This window comes from Muscardinus avellanarius (assembly GCF_963383645.1).
Source record: "Muscardinus avellanarius genome assembly, chromosome: 8".
Lineage (NCBI taxonomy): Eukaryota > Metazoa > Chordata > Mammalia > Rodentia > Gliridae > Muscardinus > Muscardinus avellanarius.
In genome coordinates, this window is record NC_137794.1 from 41,885,866 (window position 1) to 41,901,418 (window position 15,553).

The 15,553-nt window shown below is 37.0% G+C and overlaps 1 protein-coding gene across 1 annotated transcript; it reads left to right on the forward strand.

Annotated features, from left to right (window-relative positions):
- Positions 1-7,184: 7,184 nt before the first annotated feature.
- On the forward strand, positions 7,185-9,962 carry SMIM8 (small integral membrane protein 8; the record flags this gene model as incomplete). Its single annotated transcript, XM_080700086.1, has 2 exons — positions 7,185-7,319; positions 9,804-9,962. The coding sequence occupies 2 exons, from the start codon at positions 7,185-7,187 to the stop codon at positions 9,960-9,962; spliced, it is 294 nt and encodes a 97-aa protein (XP_080556212.1).
- Between the last annotated feature and the right edge of the window lie 5,591 nt (positions 9,963-15,553).

Below are 15,553 nucleotides of genomic sequence, written 5' to 3' on the forward strand. Positions count from 1 at the left end.
TCCTGTTTCCAAATTTAAAAAGTATATAAAAATAGGTCCGGGAGTGTAGCCTGGAGATAGAAGGGTTTCCAGGAACCCCAGTACCACCAAAAACAAACAAACAAACAAACAAACAAACAAAACCCCACAAACTTAAATGGTCACAAATGTTAATGTTTCTTATATCTTAGGCCAATTTAAAAATAAGATGGGGTGAGGTGGTGAAATAGGAGTGAACTGGCAACTGGGTGACCTGGATAACCCTACACTCCTGGTAAAGAGGCAGTGTCCTTGAGTCTAGGTTTGATCTTTGTTCAAGAGAAAGCCTAGGACTGGACTACAGATCGAGGCTGACAGTAGCCACCATTTACTGGATGTCTGTGCTTTAAGAAGCATTATCTCATTTAATGCAGACACATTGAATCCACATCTTTTCTATGCAATAGATAGCATCTCTGCTTTTATAAAGGTGGAAATTGGGAGAAAGGTTATCACCTACTTAAAGACACTGGTTAAAGCTGGATGTGGTGACACACACTTTTGATGCCAGTGCTTAGGAGGTTGAAACAGGAGGATCTCAGATTTGAAGCCTCAGCAAGGCTTCAAATCCTTCAAATCCTAGCTCATTAAGGAGCTAGGATCTAGGGAGGTTGTTTCCAAATAAAAAATAAATAAGTAAAATAGGGCTGGGAGTTATAAAATAGCTCAGAGGTAGAGAATGCCCTGGGTTCAATTACTGGTAAATCCGCGCGCGCGCGCGCACACACACACACACACACACACACACACACACACATGAACACAAACACAACCAAAGAACACACATGTTAGAAGCAGCAAAGTTAGTATTTGAGGCTATGCTCATAAAAGCCCTTTAATTCTATCCCAAACTTTTTTTTTTTTTTTTTTTTTGGTTGCTGGGGTATGATCCCAGGGGCATTCTACCTTTGAGCTACACCCCCTAACCCTAGGGGGATTTGACCTCCAGCTCCACCCCCCCACCCTGCCCTATTTTGTATTTTTATTTTGAAACCGGGTCCACTAAGTTTCAGAGGGCCTCATTCAGTAGCTGAGGCTGTGGGTGAACTGCGCGATCCTCCAGGAGCCTGGTCTCAGGCTCCCGAATGCTGAGATTACAAGTGTGCACCACCACACCTGGCATATCTCAAACTTTTTTATATTCAAATTATTTTTAAATAGTCTGCCCAGATGTCAAGTAGTATATATTTTTTCTTCCTTTGCAATCAAGCCCCCGGGCTTTAGGCATCAAGTTATTTTCCCAAGTATTCAGGTGGTAATGGTATGTGGAACTAAAATAACAAATGTATTTATACTTATTAAAAAAATTTTATTCATTTGAAATTCCTGAGTCTTTTAAAAAAAAGCTTTGACTATTGCTAAGGTTCTTGCTCCCTAACATTCTATGATTTCTGGTTATTTTGATTTGTCTTTTATTGAAATATCTTTTTAAAACATATATTTGAAAATGAGTTTTTACCCAAAGTAATTACTAAATTCTCAATTCTTGGTCTGATTTTCAGGTACAATATAATATAAATAGTTATGTCAGTTTTTGCTGTTGAATTGTTTGTTAACTGCAAATAATTTGCGATCATTCCCTGTGGAGAAAAAAAAAATCATTAAAAAATGACACCAGTCCTGACTAAGACCATTTTTTTAAGGGGGGGGCAGACTTCAAGGGTATTCTACCTCTGAGCTACACCCCCCTAGTCCTATTTTTTTTTTTTTTTTTCATTTTGAAACAGGGTCTCACTAAGTTGCAGGGTGCCTCACTAAGTAGCTGGGGCTGTCTTTGAACTTGTAATCTTCCTTTCTCAGCCTTACAAGGACCAGGATTACAAGTGTGTGCCACCACTATACCTGGTTTAGGACAATCTTGCGTAGCCTCTCATTGTATGTTTCTAATTCTAAAGGGGGCTCCATTCTCAGATTTTGAGATAGAAACAGCCTCAGGAAGTAAAGGTGCAGTCTATTATCTTTGCTGCTGCTTTTAATTTTTTGCAAGGTTTCCTTCACAGGAAAATGGGCAGAAGAAGATAAAAACCATTTTTTTTTTTTTACTAGAGAGAGACATATGAAATAAATTCAGTTTAGTATGGATCTTTTTATAGGCAATTATGAGAAATTTTGCTCTCTAAAATATATGTATATATACATAGATATTATATATCTGTATATATATATGTCATATATATGTATATCCTCACATACATAGCAACACTTTCTTGCTCATGAGTGGATAAATAAGTAGGAAATGAAAAATGAAGATGAAATAAGGATAAATGCACATATCACAAGCTAGCAATTTATTATTTTGCCCGATTTATTATTTTGCAAATGGGTAGTGCAGTGCCAAGTTCCCGTCATTGCTGTTAACCTACACATATGTGTGTTTTATGATTCCTCTTTTAACACAGTGAAGGAAGTTTTTAAATCCAGCTTAAAAATATACTTCAATGTGAACATAACTAGAGATTGGTTAATGTTATATGCAATAAATAAGGGCTAGTTACCTGTAGTGGGGAAGGAAAGAAAAAGTAAAGGAAAAAGTTGGAGAGAGTGATGGGAAGACTAGGTAAGTTCTGGTGGAAGTGTGTTTGGTGTTAACTGTTTTTGTCTTAGGTACAATTCATTTGAGTGATAATGTCAGGATAAGTTATTGTTGTGCTTTGCACTTATGATTAGTTCTGTACCTTTTTGAGTGGAATTTACACTAGTTGTACACTTGAAAATAGCCAGTGTGCTTTTACTTCAGGATTAAAAGTTTATTTATTGAAATAGAGATTTATTTTTCTGAAAAATACTGGCAGTGTGCACATCTGTGAAAAAGCCTGAGATTGTGCATTCTGCACACTTCTTTATTCATCCAGCACATCTTGGATTTCTATCCCAGCCATACATGTACAGTTCTGTCAGCTGTGCATGTTAATACTGAAGAACCTTTTCTTAAGTGAAAAGTTTTTTCTTAATAATTGTAACAGTTTTTACAATTGTATATAAAAAATCCTGGCTACTAAAATCCTTTTGGCCTCAGTATTTTGCATTTTTTATTGAAAGAATATAAGGTTGTTAAAAATTTTTTAGAGTCAGGCATGATGGCACACATATGTAATCCTAGTACTTGGGAGGCTAAGACTGGAGAACCGCAAATAGTGAGACTCTCATCAACCTTGCAAGACTTTGTTTCAAAAATAAAAATAAATAGCCAGGTGTGGTGGCGCACGCTTGTAATCCCCGCGCTTGGGAGGCTGAGACAGGAGGATAGCATGGGTTTGAAGCCAGCCTCAGCTACTTAGGCTTTCAGCAACTTAGTGAGACCCTGTTTCCAAATAAAATATAAAAAAAGGTCTGGGAGAATAGCCCGGAGGTAGAAAGCCTCTGGGTTCCACCCCCAGTACCACCAAAAATAAATAAATAAATAAAAATAAATAGGGTTGGGGCTACGATTACAAGCATGTGCCACCACGCCCAGCCTTATTACATTCCTCATAAAAAATAATAAATATTGAAAAGTGTTACCTTTAGACTTTCCAGAAAATACCACAAATAATGGCAATTGTGGTATATTACGTCTTTTAAAATATACATGTGGGCTGGGCATGGTGGTGCAAACCTGTGCTTGGGAGAGAGACAGGAGGATTTCAGGTTCAAGGCCAGCCTCAGCAACTTAGGCCTTCAGCAACTTAATGAGACCTAGTTTCAAAATAAATAAGGCTGGGGGTATAGCTCAGAGGTAGAATATCTCAGAGTTCAATCCCCAGTACCAGGAGCCAACCCCCCCCCAAAAAAAAAAACAACCCCAAAACATGGGTTTTTAGTATAGGTATCCTTTAATTGTCATTTCTAGTAGAGTTATAAATAGTTCATTATTAAGGTAAATGTCTGGAGGTTGCAATATAATTATCACCTTAATTACTTATATCCTTGATTCATTATGAAAGAAAAGTAGGGTTTGCTAAGGAAATCAAGGAATCTTACAACTAAAATTTAGTTGTGATAGTTCATGTTGGAACCCCATAGGTAACTTTTTATAGACTTTTTTTTTTTTGCGGATCTGGGCCTGGAACCCAGAGGCATTTGACCTCCAAGCTACAACCCCTGCCCAATTTTTTTTTATTCTTTATTTTGAAACAGGGTCTCACTAAGTAGCTGAGGCTGTTTGCGAACCGCAATCCTCTGGTCTCAGCCTCACAAATGCTGGGATTATAAGTGTGAGCCACCACGCCTGGCTTTTTATAGACTTATATAGTTTGAACTTTATGACATTAAACATTACTGCATCCTTTTAATTTTAAAATACAGGTTGACCATGCCTGATCTGAAAATCTCCAAAGTCCCAAACTTTTTGAGTACCAACATGACTCCACAAGTGGAAAAATCCTACACTTGATCTCATATGACAGCTTTCGGTCAAGATAGGTGCACAACACAGTTTATTCAACATCACCAAGGGAAAAAAGACCCTCCTGGTCTTCTTCAACTGCAGTGTATCTTTGCTTTACATGTTCAGATTTCCCACACAAACATGCCCTCAAAGGGTTGTATAATGCCATGTGTACAGGCCAGATGTGCCAACAGCAGGTTCTGTGTGATACCCCACATGGGGCCAAGGCCTGTGTGCATTGCTCACTATGGGTTTTTGCTTTTTCTTCATTTTGTGGTATAAAAAGATTGTTGAAAATGTCAAAAAGGCCTGCAGTTGTCCCTATGGATAACAGTGATAAGAAAAAGAGAAAGCACTTATGTTTATCTATAGCACAGAAAATCAAGCTGTTGGAGAAACTAGACAGCGGTATAAGTGTGAGACGTCTTACAGAAGAGTATGGTATTGGAATGACCACCATATATGACCTGAAGAAACAGAAAGATAAACTGCTGAAGTTTTATGTGGAAAGTGATGAGCCAAAGTTAATGAAAAATAGAAAAACACTGCATAAAGCTAAAAATGAAGATCTTGATCGAGTATTGAAAGAGTGGATCCGCCAGCGTCACAGGGAACACATGCCGCTGAATGGTATGCTCATCATGAAACAAGCAAAGATCTATCACAGTGAACTGAAAATTGAAGGGAACTGTGAATATTCTACAGGCTGGCTGCAGAAATTTAAGAAAAGACATGGCATTAAATTTTTAAAGAATTGTAATAAAGCATCTGTTGATCACAAAGCAGGGGAGAAAGTAATTGAAAAAGTAGACCTCAAAGATATTTTTCACCTCAATAATCACTCTCCAGTTGTTCATTCACTGACCAGTGGCAAAATAGCTGAAATGGTTCTGAATCAAGGTGATCGTGATAATAGTGATGATGAAGGTGATGTTAACAATACAGAAAAAGTACCTGTGGACAACATGGTGAAACTGTGTGATGGGCTTATTGAAGGACTACAGCAGTGTGCATTCATAACAGAACAAGAAATCATGACAGTTTATAAAATCAAAGAGAGACTTCTAAGACAAAAACTGTTGTTAATAAAGCAGATGACTCTGGAGAAAACATTTAAAAAAGCTGTCCAGCAGAAGGCTTCTTCAACCCCAAAGGACTCACTTCCTGGCCTTTCAGCTGCTTCTGATGTTTCTTCTCACTTTAGAAAATAAAATAGTGTATAGTAAACTTTTAATCAAACATAGCATCACAGGTGGAGACTAAAAGCTGCTGCTGTTTAATAGTGGATACAAGGATTTTGCTTCATAGTTACCCTGAACACATTACTTTTTCACTGTGTTAATGGCATATCATGTGTTTTACTGTTAGGTACTTATGTGTAAGTATAAGAAAATGATTGCTTATTGATAGCATATAAATTTAGCTACGAATGATGATGATACCAAATAAGAACAGATTGTTTACATGAGTAACACCTTTGCTTTCTATGGATCAGTGTGCACAAACTCATTCGTGCACAAAATTATTAAAGTACCATACAAAATTATGTTTAGGCTATGCATATAAATATATGAACATTAATGAATTTAAATTCAGGGCCGGGCGTGGTGGCGCACGCTTGTAATTCCTGCGCTTGGGAGGCAGAGGCAGGAGGATCGAGGCCAGCCGCGCTGGTTTAAGAGACCCTGTTTCAAAAATACAGAAAATAGGTCTGGGAGTGTAGCCCAGAGGTAGAAGGGCTTCCAGGAACCCCAGTACCACCAAAAATAAATAAATAAATAAATAAATAAATAAATTAATTAATTAATTTAGATGTGGATCCTATCTCTTAGATATCTCATTACGTACATACAAATATTCTAGAATTCAAAAAAATTGTCAAACACTCATGTTCCCAAGAATTTCAGATAAAGGATAATCAATCTTTAGTGAAATTAGGTTGACTGTAACTTGTCTCTCTCTCTCTCTATATATATATATGTGTGTGTGTATGCATGAGTGTGTACATATATATATATATAATACATATTTACATATGTATAAATACCTATTCAAAGGCTAAAAGTAGACTTAATGAATACAATAAATAAAGAATACCTGTACAAAGCACCATTGTGTTTAAATGATTGATTCTTATAATATTTATTGTATAGGAAATTTGCAGCATTTCTCCCAAAGATTTTTATTATATTGTCACTGATTTCAGTTTTTGGAATGTTTCCTGTTCTACCTCCTCCCTTTCAACCCCCACCCCCATCTCAGCATTAGGTGACAGAAATGATACCTGGAAGAGAAAAATATTTCAAAATTGTTGGCACAAAGAATCAGAATACAAAAGGCACACTTGGAAATAATAGGGCAGATTTAGAGTAGGAGAAGATATTGAGCAAACGTGTGATAGTACTTCTCTCAGGTTGCTGTAGAAAGCCTATTGGAAGGCCCTTCTGCAGCAGGAAGTATAGGAGTGGATTACCCACTAGCTTCTCCTACCCTTAACCCTGGCTTCTTAAAACAGGTTACACTGTCACTCAGACCAGCGAAGTATTCTCCAGACCTCTGCCCACTTCACTGGGGTTTAAGAGATGAAAAATAACCATTTAACCAAACCAGACTTAAAATACTATTTACAAAGTACACATTAGAGAAAGTAATATGAATTCACAGTCATTTTTGGTATATAACTGGAATTCAGAAGAAGAATGAGTTCAAGAATGATTTTTAAAAAGGTTTATCAAAGAAACCATTATAAAGAAAAAAATGTTTTATTTTGTTTTTAGGTAATAAATCATCATTAGTCGAGATGTCTTCAGCACCTGAGCCTCCAGCATTTAAAAAGGAAACACCCAAAGAGAAAGACTTTCGAAACCCAGGGCTCAGGGGGGTGCGCACAACCACCTTATTTCGAGCTGTGAATCCAGAGCTCTTCATTAAACCTGTAAGAAATACATCCAGGATAAGACTTTGTATTTAATCTAGTCAGACTCTCAGAAATAGAAAGCTCTTATTTTCCTTTAACATTTGATTTTAAATTTTTGATTTTAACATGGAAATTTTATTTTGATTAGTAAGACCTTTCTGAATAAAAGCAAGTGAAAGAAAAATTTTAAATGCTATTCAAATATAAGTGTACATATAAAATAAAATACTTTATGGGCATCTGAGAATTATAATGGGAAGTGTCTGCATTTTAATGCATCAGCCTCTCTAACATACTAATATTAATTTGAAAGCAATTCTGTTTGGTCAGGTACTAATAGATATAGAACACCTTCCATTGAAATAAACCAAAATGAAAATCTGATCATTCTTATAGACTGTAATCCCATCTAAGTGATTTTGTAAACAATTATGGAGATAAGTAATCATTTACATTCTCATTGCAAGTCACTTTTTTTTTTTTTTTGGTGGTACTGGGGGTGGAACCCAGGGGCTTTTCTACCTCTGGGCTACACTCCCAGACCTATTTTATACTTTATTTGGAAACAGGATCTCACTAAGTTGCTGAGAGCCTCACTAAGTAGCTGAGGCTGGCTTTGAACCTGTGCCATCCTCCTGTCTCAGCCTCCCAAGCGTGGGGATTACAAGCGTGCACCACCACGCCTGGCTTGCAAGTCACTTTTTAATTTGATGAATCATAAGTAAATACAAATTCTATTTTAAAAGTAAATTACTGCTGGGCATGGTGGCGCACGCTTGTAATCCCCGCGCTTGGGAGACTGAGACAGGAGGATCGTGCAGGTTTGATGCCAACCTCAGCTGGCTTAAGAGACCCTGTTTCCAAATAAAAAATATAAAATAGGTCTGGGAGTATAGCCCGGAGGTAGACCACCCCTGGGTTCCATCCCTAGTACCACCAAAAAAAAAAAAAAAGTAAATTACTATAAAATATGATATTTAACTAGTGAGTCTGAGATTTTTAATAACATTAATTTTATCAGCATGTTATTAAGTTAACTAGGTCAATTTAATTAAATCATAGTACAGTGTCTTAAAAACTGCACTAATATGTTCTTTTACGTGCTAAAAGAATTTCAAGAATCACAAATTAAACTGTTCTGAACTTGTTGCTTTTCTACAAGTTCATCCAAGTGAAAAAGTTTGACTCTTATTTTTTTGTAATTAAGATTTTAAATAGTAAATAGTGCTCTAGGCCCCCCTTACCTGCAGTTTTGCTTTTTGTAGTTTCACCTACCTGCTTGTACCCAAGTAATAAAAATATTAATATTTGTCTTAAGAGAATGACCATATTCATATTAGTTTGCTTTTAGTATGTTGCTATAATTACTATACTTTATTATTAGTTATTGTTAATCTCTAACTGCCTACATATAAATTAAGTTTTACTGTAGACTTGTATGCAGAAGAAAAACAGTATATGCTGTATAGGTTTTGGTTCCCTCTGTAGTTTCAGGCATCCACTCGAGATCTTGGAAAATATCCCCCACATATAAGGGGAGACTACTGTAGTGTAGCAGGTATGGAGTTAGAAGCAAAAACACTGTACCACTACTGTGCATTTACTGAAATAAGAAAGGTCAGTTTGTTGAAGACAAACATACAGAAAGGAAGGCCTGAGTTAGTGTCAGGAATCACAAAGTGTCATAGATGAAACACTTCTGGAAGCTTTCCTATATTTAAAAGGGGTTATCTGTTCTAGTAACTAACTTTCTTGAGGTACTAGAATAGACTCCTAGAGAACTGTATAGATGTCATTATTGCTGTGCTTCATACAGGTTATAAAAGACTTTTTTTGTATGTGTGTGGGTCTGGGGATGGAACCCAGGGGCATTCTACCTCCAAGCTACACCCCCTGCCCTATTTTTTATTCTTTATTTTGAAACAGGATCTCACTGAGTTGCAAAGGGCCTCACTAAGTAGCTGAGGCTGTCCGCGAACTGCGATCCTCCAGGTCTCAGCCTCCCGAATGCTGGGATTACAAGCGTGCGCCACCACGCCCGGCTATAAAAGACTTTTGACAACTGCATCTTGGGCAAGAAAAATAGCATATGTACTTAATTCCTCATTTCCTAATAAACTAATTTGAAATTTGCCAGTGGAAGACTTGGGCTCAGAGAAGTTAAGCAACTTCTCCACATCACAAATACTACTGAAGACTCAGCACCCGACCACTGTCCACACCTCACCCCCTTTCCCAGCTGTCACCTTCCTGAAGGTGGAGGAGGTTCAAGGTGCTCAGGCTGCACAGAGCAGAAAAACTGGAGAGGGAAGTGAGAGTCTTCTGTAATCTGTAAATAGTTAGGAGTTGAGCTAATTGAATAAACAACAGTAAATGAATATAAGGAATATCGCCACGGAATACTAGTGTGGTAATAAAGACTTGACATGTCAACAGGAAAATGCAACAAATATTTGAATCTCACATTTGTCTTAATGAGGCTTTTTTTTTTTTTTTTAACAGAACAAACCCGTAATGGCTTTTGGATTGATAACCCTTTCACTGTGTGTGGCTTATATTGGATATCTACATGCAACACAAGAGAATAAAAAGGACCTCTATGAAGCTATTGACAGTGAGGGACACAGTTATATGAGGAGGAAAACATCTAAATGGGAATAAAGAGGCAGTTACTGCAGAAAGAGCTTTGTTAAGGGCTCCGAAATCTTCAAATGAAAGGCTTTGTGAGTGTACAGAATTGTGTTTCTTGTTCTAGAATAAATTAATGAGAGAAGGTAGCTTTTGCAGCTAGAGTGCCGTAGTGTTTTGTCCCTTTCCAGCTGCTGCTGTTATCTCAATCTTTTTCCACAGAGAGAACTCAGTATTTCTCTTTTATTAAATCCTTTTATAATAGTGCCTTGAGGGTGGAAATCATTTTTGTAAATCATTAGATTCTATGTAATAGTTGCTGTCAAGTGTTCATGGAATTTTTAATGTTTTAAAATAAGTTGTTTCTTCGCACCTTTTATGAGAGCTTCATTTTGTTTTCCTGTTTGCAAAGAAAATGTTCATTTTCTACTTGGCATAGAACCTGTATTTGTAAAGAAGGAAAATCAAGCCTAAAGTCAGCACTAATTTATGAGAAATGAAAACTGAGTTGTCTCTGACAAATAGTTGTTATAGTCACAGATGGCTTATGTATTTTGGTTTCCTTTTCAGCTATTTTTGGTTTCAAATTTTATTTTAATTGAGAAGATACTCCCTCAGTTACTAATGATTGCATGAAAGAATAATACAAAATATCTGACATTTTTTAAAATAAGAAATGTCATATTGAGGTATGATGTTTTTATTTGACTACAACTAAATGTTACCTATTTTAGTTTCTATAAATTGTTACAATGAAGCTGGGTGTGGGGAGGCAGACCTATAATCTCAATACTTAGGAAGCTGAGACAGGAGGAGTGCAAGTTCATGGCCAGCTTCAGCAATTTAGCAAGGCCCTCTGCACCTTACTGAGATCCTGTTTGAAATATAAAAAAAAAAAGGAATAGGGCTGGGAATATACTTAGAGGTAGAATGCTCCTAGGTTCAATCCCTAGTAAACACACATACATACACACACACACACACACACACACACACACACACACCACAAATATTCTTATAGTTTTTTAAACATTAGAACTATTTAATAGATGAGGAATGGGCAAAGCCTTATCACCATACTGTGTTTGGTTTATTTCATTGAAATCCTTCTGACCAGCACTCTGGACCTGTTTCACATCTAGATATTTGCTCCATTCTTCAAATCACTGTAATTGGGGCTCAGCAATAAATCTCATTTCTGAAATTTTGCTTAATTTGTTATTACTAAGTAATAATAATAGCAAAGAAAGTTTATCATCATAATGTTAGTTTTAATCTCTAGTACTTTATTGTGGTTTGTAAACTATAGAAAGGTAAAATTGTCTTATTTGTAAATATTTAAAAAACTGAGTTTATCTACACAGATCTAAATTAAATCTTTACCACTAAACGCTGAACATTTCTTGCTATACTTCTCCATCTAGTACCCTTTGTATAGTTGTTGTTTTGTTTGTTTGTTGGGGGGGGGTTGGTGCTGGAGACTGAACCCAAGGGCATTCTACCTCCAAGATATACCCCTAGCCCAATATTTTTATTCTTTCTTTCTTTCTTTTTTTGGTGGTACTGGGGTTCCTGGAAACCCTTCTACCTCTGGGTTGTACTCCCAGACCTATTTTTTTTTCTTTTATATTTTTTATTTGGAAACAGGGTCTCTTAAGCCAGCAAGGCTGGCTTCCAGCCAGCACGATCCTCCTGTCTCCACCTCCCAAGCGTGGGGATTACAAGCGTGCGCCACCACGCCCGGCTTATTCTTTATTTTTTGAAACAGGGTCTCACTAAGTTGCAGAGAGCCTCGCTAAGTAGCCGAGGCTGGCCACAAACCACAATCCTCCTGTCTTAGCCTCCTAAGTACTGGGATTGCAAGCATGTGCCGCCATGCCTGACTCTTTATATAGTTTTAAATGCACTTATGTGGTACAAAATGCCTTTTAGTTTTAAGTATCTTTTGTTTTGGGTTTCCATGTGTATTTTGGTTGTCATGGAATGAGGGCTTTTCTGTTTTCAGCTTATATACTTATGTCACATTGTCATCTTTCAGAATTCTTGTACTATTCAACAAAATAAGTTGATATTCAGTGTCAAGGGAGATATTAGTAGGGCAAACTATTAAGAGATTGTTGCAATATAAAAGGGCAGAAGAACCAGGCGTGGTAGCGCATGCTTGTAATCCCACCATTTGGGAGGACACCACAGGATCGTGGTTCGAGGACAGCCTCAGCTACTTAGGCCCTTTGCAACTCAGTGAGACCCTGTTTCAAATTAAAGAATAAAAAATAGGGCTGGGGGTGTAGCTCAGAGGTAGAATGCTCCTGGCTTCTATCCCCAGTACTGCGAGTAAATACATACATACATACATACATACATACATACATACATACGAAGAAACTACAACATGCAGCCCTAAGCCATGAAATATCCATGTGAAGGAACCAAGGTAGTAATAAATACAGTCAAACACAGAGCTTTGAAAAGTAGTGTGAGGGAAGAATCACATTGAGTTTTAGAAACAAGTACCTAATTGTAAAAGACATTTATAGGGTGGCCACAGGTTATAACAGTTTTTGTATGTGCTGAGTGTCAAAGGCTACCTGGCTGTGTTTTCATCCATTCTCTATTGAGTGAGGGCATAACCACCAAAAATAAAATACCCTTTGAAATAGTCATAGGATTTTGAGCCTTGTATATTAACTGGTCCTGTTAGTTTACAGTTAAGATAACAGGCTGAGAATAGTTAAAAGATTTACCTAGTACCTAAGTGATTCTCAGGACAGGAACCCAAATCTCCTTCCTCCCAAGTCTAGGGATATTTTCACTAAACTATACCTCCTCTTATATGTAAATGTTCATGTAATAAGTAAGTAGCCATGTAAGCCATTAAAAAATAAGATGTTGGGGTATTAAGTACAGAAACACTTCTGTATTTGGGGGCAAAACCACATAAAAAACTAAATTTATTAAACCTATCGCACTAAGAAAAAAATGCCACTTCAATAAACTCAGTAATGTTTAAGGAGATGGTCAAGGGAAGATATTTATAGTAAAGAAAGTGCTCTCAATATTGCAATCTGCTTGAGAGTGGGCAAATCTGATAATAGATCTTAAAGCAAGTCTTGATAAGTAAACTATTGTTTGATAAAGGGTAAATCACATTTTTGCCCAGGGGAGTAATTTTTTTTGTTGTTATGATAAAGCTATTTGCCCAAATCAGTGAACTGTTCAACGGATAAATTGGTTTTCAAGAAGTTCTTAAAGCAAACAGTGAAGTAAGTTATTTTTTTGGTTTTACAACTTTAACTTCCATTTCATGAACAACCCAATTTGCCTAGCAATGAGAAAGTTCTTTTCTTTTTTTTTTGCGGGTCTGAGGATGGGACCCAGGGGCATTCACCTCCGAGCTACATCCCCTGCCCTATTTTTTAATTCTTTATTTTGAAACAGGGTCTCACTAAATTGCGGAGGGCCTCACTAAGTAGTAGCTGAGGCTGTCCGCAAACCATGATCCTCAGGTCTCAGCCTCTCGAACATAGGGATTACAAGCATGCGTTTGATGACAAATCAAAACCAGTTGGTTACTCTTCCTTCTGGTCAAGAATGTAGATAAGAGAGTCATATTGATACAGGTGGCCTGTGTTCTCAATCCAGATAAGTAACTGTATGGATGCAGTATTTTCCATTTCTGGTAGGAATTCATCTCTTTTTTTATCCCTGTCCCAGACCAAGTAAACCATTTTCTTAAAGTCAAATCTGGGATCATTTGATAGTTATTTTAAGGTCGTCAGCCAGTTATCAGACCATACAAGTCAATACAAATATGACTTATGAAGAAATTATAGAATAACTTTTCTGTGCCCTTTGAGTGTTGTGTTGTTGAAATTAATTTCATTGAAGGCATTGATTAATTTTTAAATCAGTCCTACCGGGTAGCTGCTGTGTGACATTGCTAGGCACTTAAAAAAATCAGTCACTTGGTTATTAAGTTGCACAGATATTGGTAATAGGCAGAATTTCTAGGGCTGTTTTTCTAAGATTATAGGAACAAATTAGTTAACAATGTGATTTTTAAAAACCTGGGTTAGCTGGGCGTGGTGGTGGTGCGTGCTTGTAATTCCAGCATTTGGGAGGCTGAGACAGGATCACAGTTTGAGGACAGCCTCAGATACTACTTAGTGAGGCCCTTTGCAACTTAGTAAGACCCTGTTTCAAAATAAAAAGAATGAAAAATCGGGCTGAGGGTGTAGCTTGGAGGTAGAATGACCCTGGGTTCCATCCCCAGAATGACCCTGGGTTCCATCCCCAGTACTGCCAAAAAAAAAAAAAAAAAAACTAGGATTAATTTTTTTCAATTCTGACTTGATAAAAGTAATTTTTTCTTTAAGATACCATATTTTCCAGTTTTATTGCCATGGTACTGATACATCACATTTGTAAACAACCTGGAAAAAATTAAGAAACTGCCTCCATTTGGGTCCTTAAAGAAATTCATCTTTTTAAAAACCCATTTAAGCCAGGCATGGTGGCACACACCTATCATAGTACTTGGGAGGCTGAGACAGAAGGATTGCAGGTTCAAGAACAGCAACATAGTAAGACTCTCAGCAACCTAGTGAGACCCTATTTCAAAATAAAATTTTTATTTATTTATTTACTTTTTGAGGTACTAGGGATTAAACCCAGGGGTGTTCTACCTTCAAGATGCACCCCCGTCCTATTTTTTTATTCTTTATTTTGAAACAGGGTCTCACTAAGTTGTGGAGAATCTAAGTAGCTGAGGTTGGCCTTGAACCTGTGATCCTCCTGTCTCAGCCTCCCTAGTACTCAGATTACAAGTGTATACCACTACACCCATCTCAAAATAAAAATTTAAAAAGTGGTTGGAGTGTGGCTCAGAGGTAGAATGCCCCTGAATTCAACCCCAATAGCAAAAAAAAAAAAAAAAAAAAAAAAAAAAAGGCAAAAACAAAATACCATTTAAAACAAAGTATGGTCTACTGATTAATCCTTTCCTCTGCAAAGATGTCCAGATCATAATTTTGGGGTCCTATATTACTTGATTGGCACAAGGTACTTTGCAGATGTGATCAAGCATAGGGTTTTGAGTTGGGGAGATTATTCTAGATTACCTAGATGGTCTTTACAAGGAGACAGAAGATTGGAGGAAGAGACAATGTCGCTACGGAAGAAGGAAAAGAAGAGGCTATATGATCTGAGGCCATGAGTTCAAGGAACAGGGTTTGCCTTTGGAAACTGGAAAGGTGAGGAAACAGATTCTCTTCATAGCCTCCAGAAGGAACCAGCCCTCTTGATGTCTTGATTGTAGCTCTAAAAATACTCATTTTGAGCTCTGATTCCCAGAAATTCAGGAGAATACATTTATGTCATATTCAAATGATAAAGATTTGAATATAACACAAATTTGTTACAGTAGCAACAGGACATTAATACAGAAAATACCAGGAAAATAAATGACTGCATCATGCTCCCTTTTGCCATTATTTCAAGTTGCTTTTATGAGCAAAGCTTGTCTTACATAGCAACAGTTGCTAAGTTAGCAATTTAATGCTAGAGACTGGGAGGGAACACTGCTTAAATCTTCCCAAATCCAAATCTGGTGTCCATATTTTATA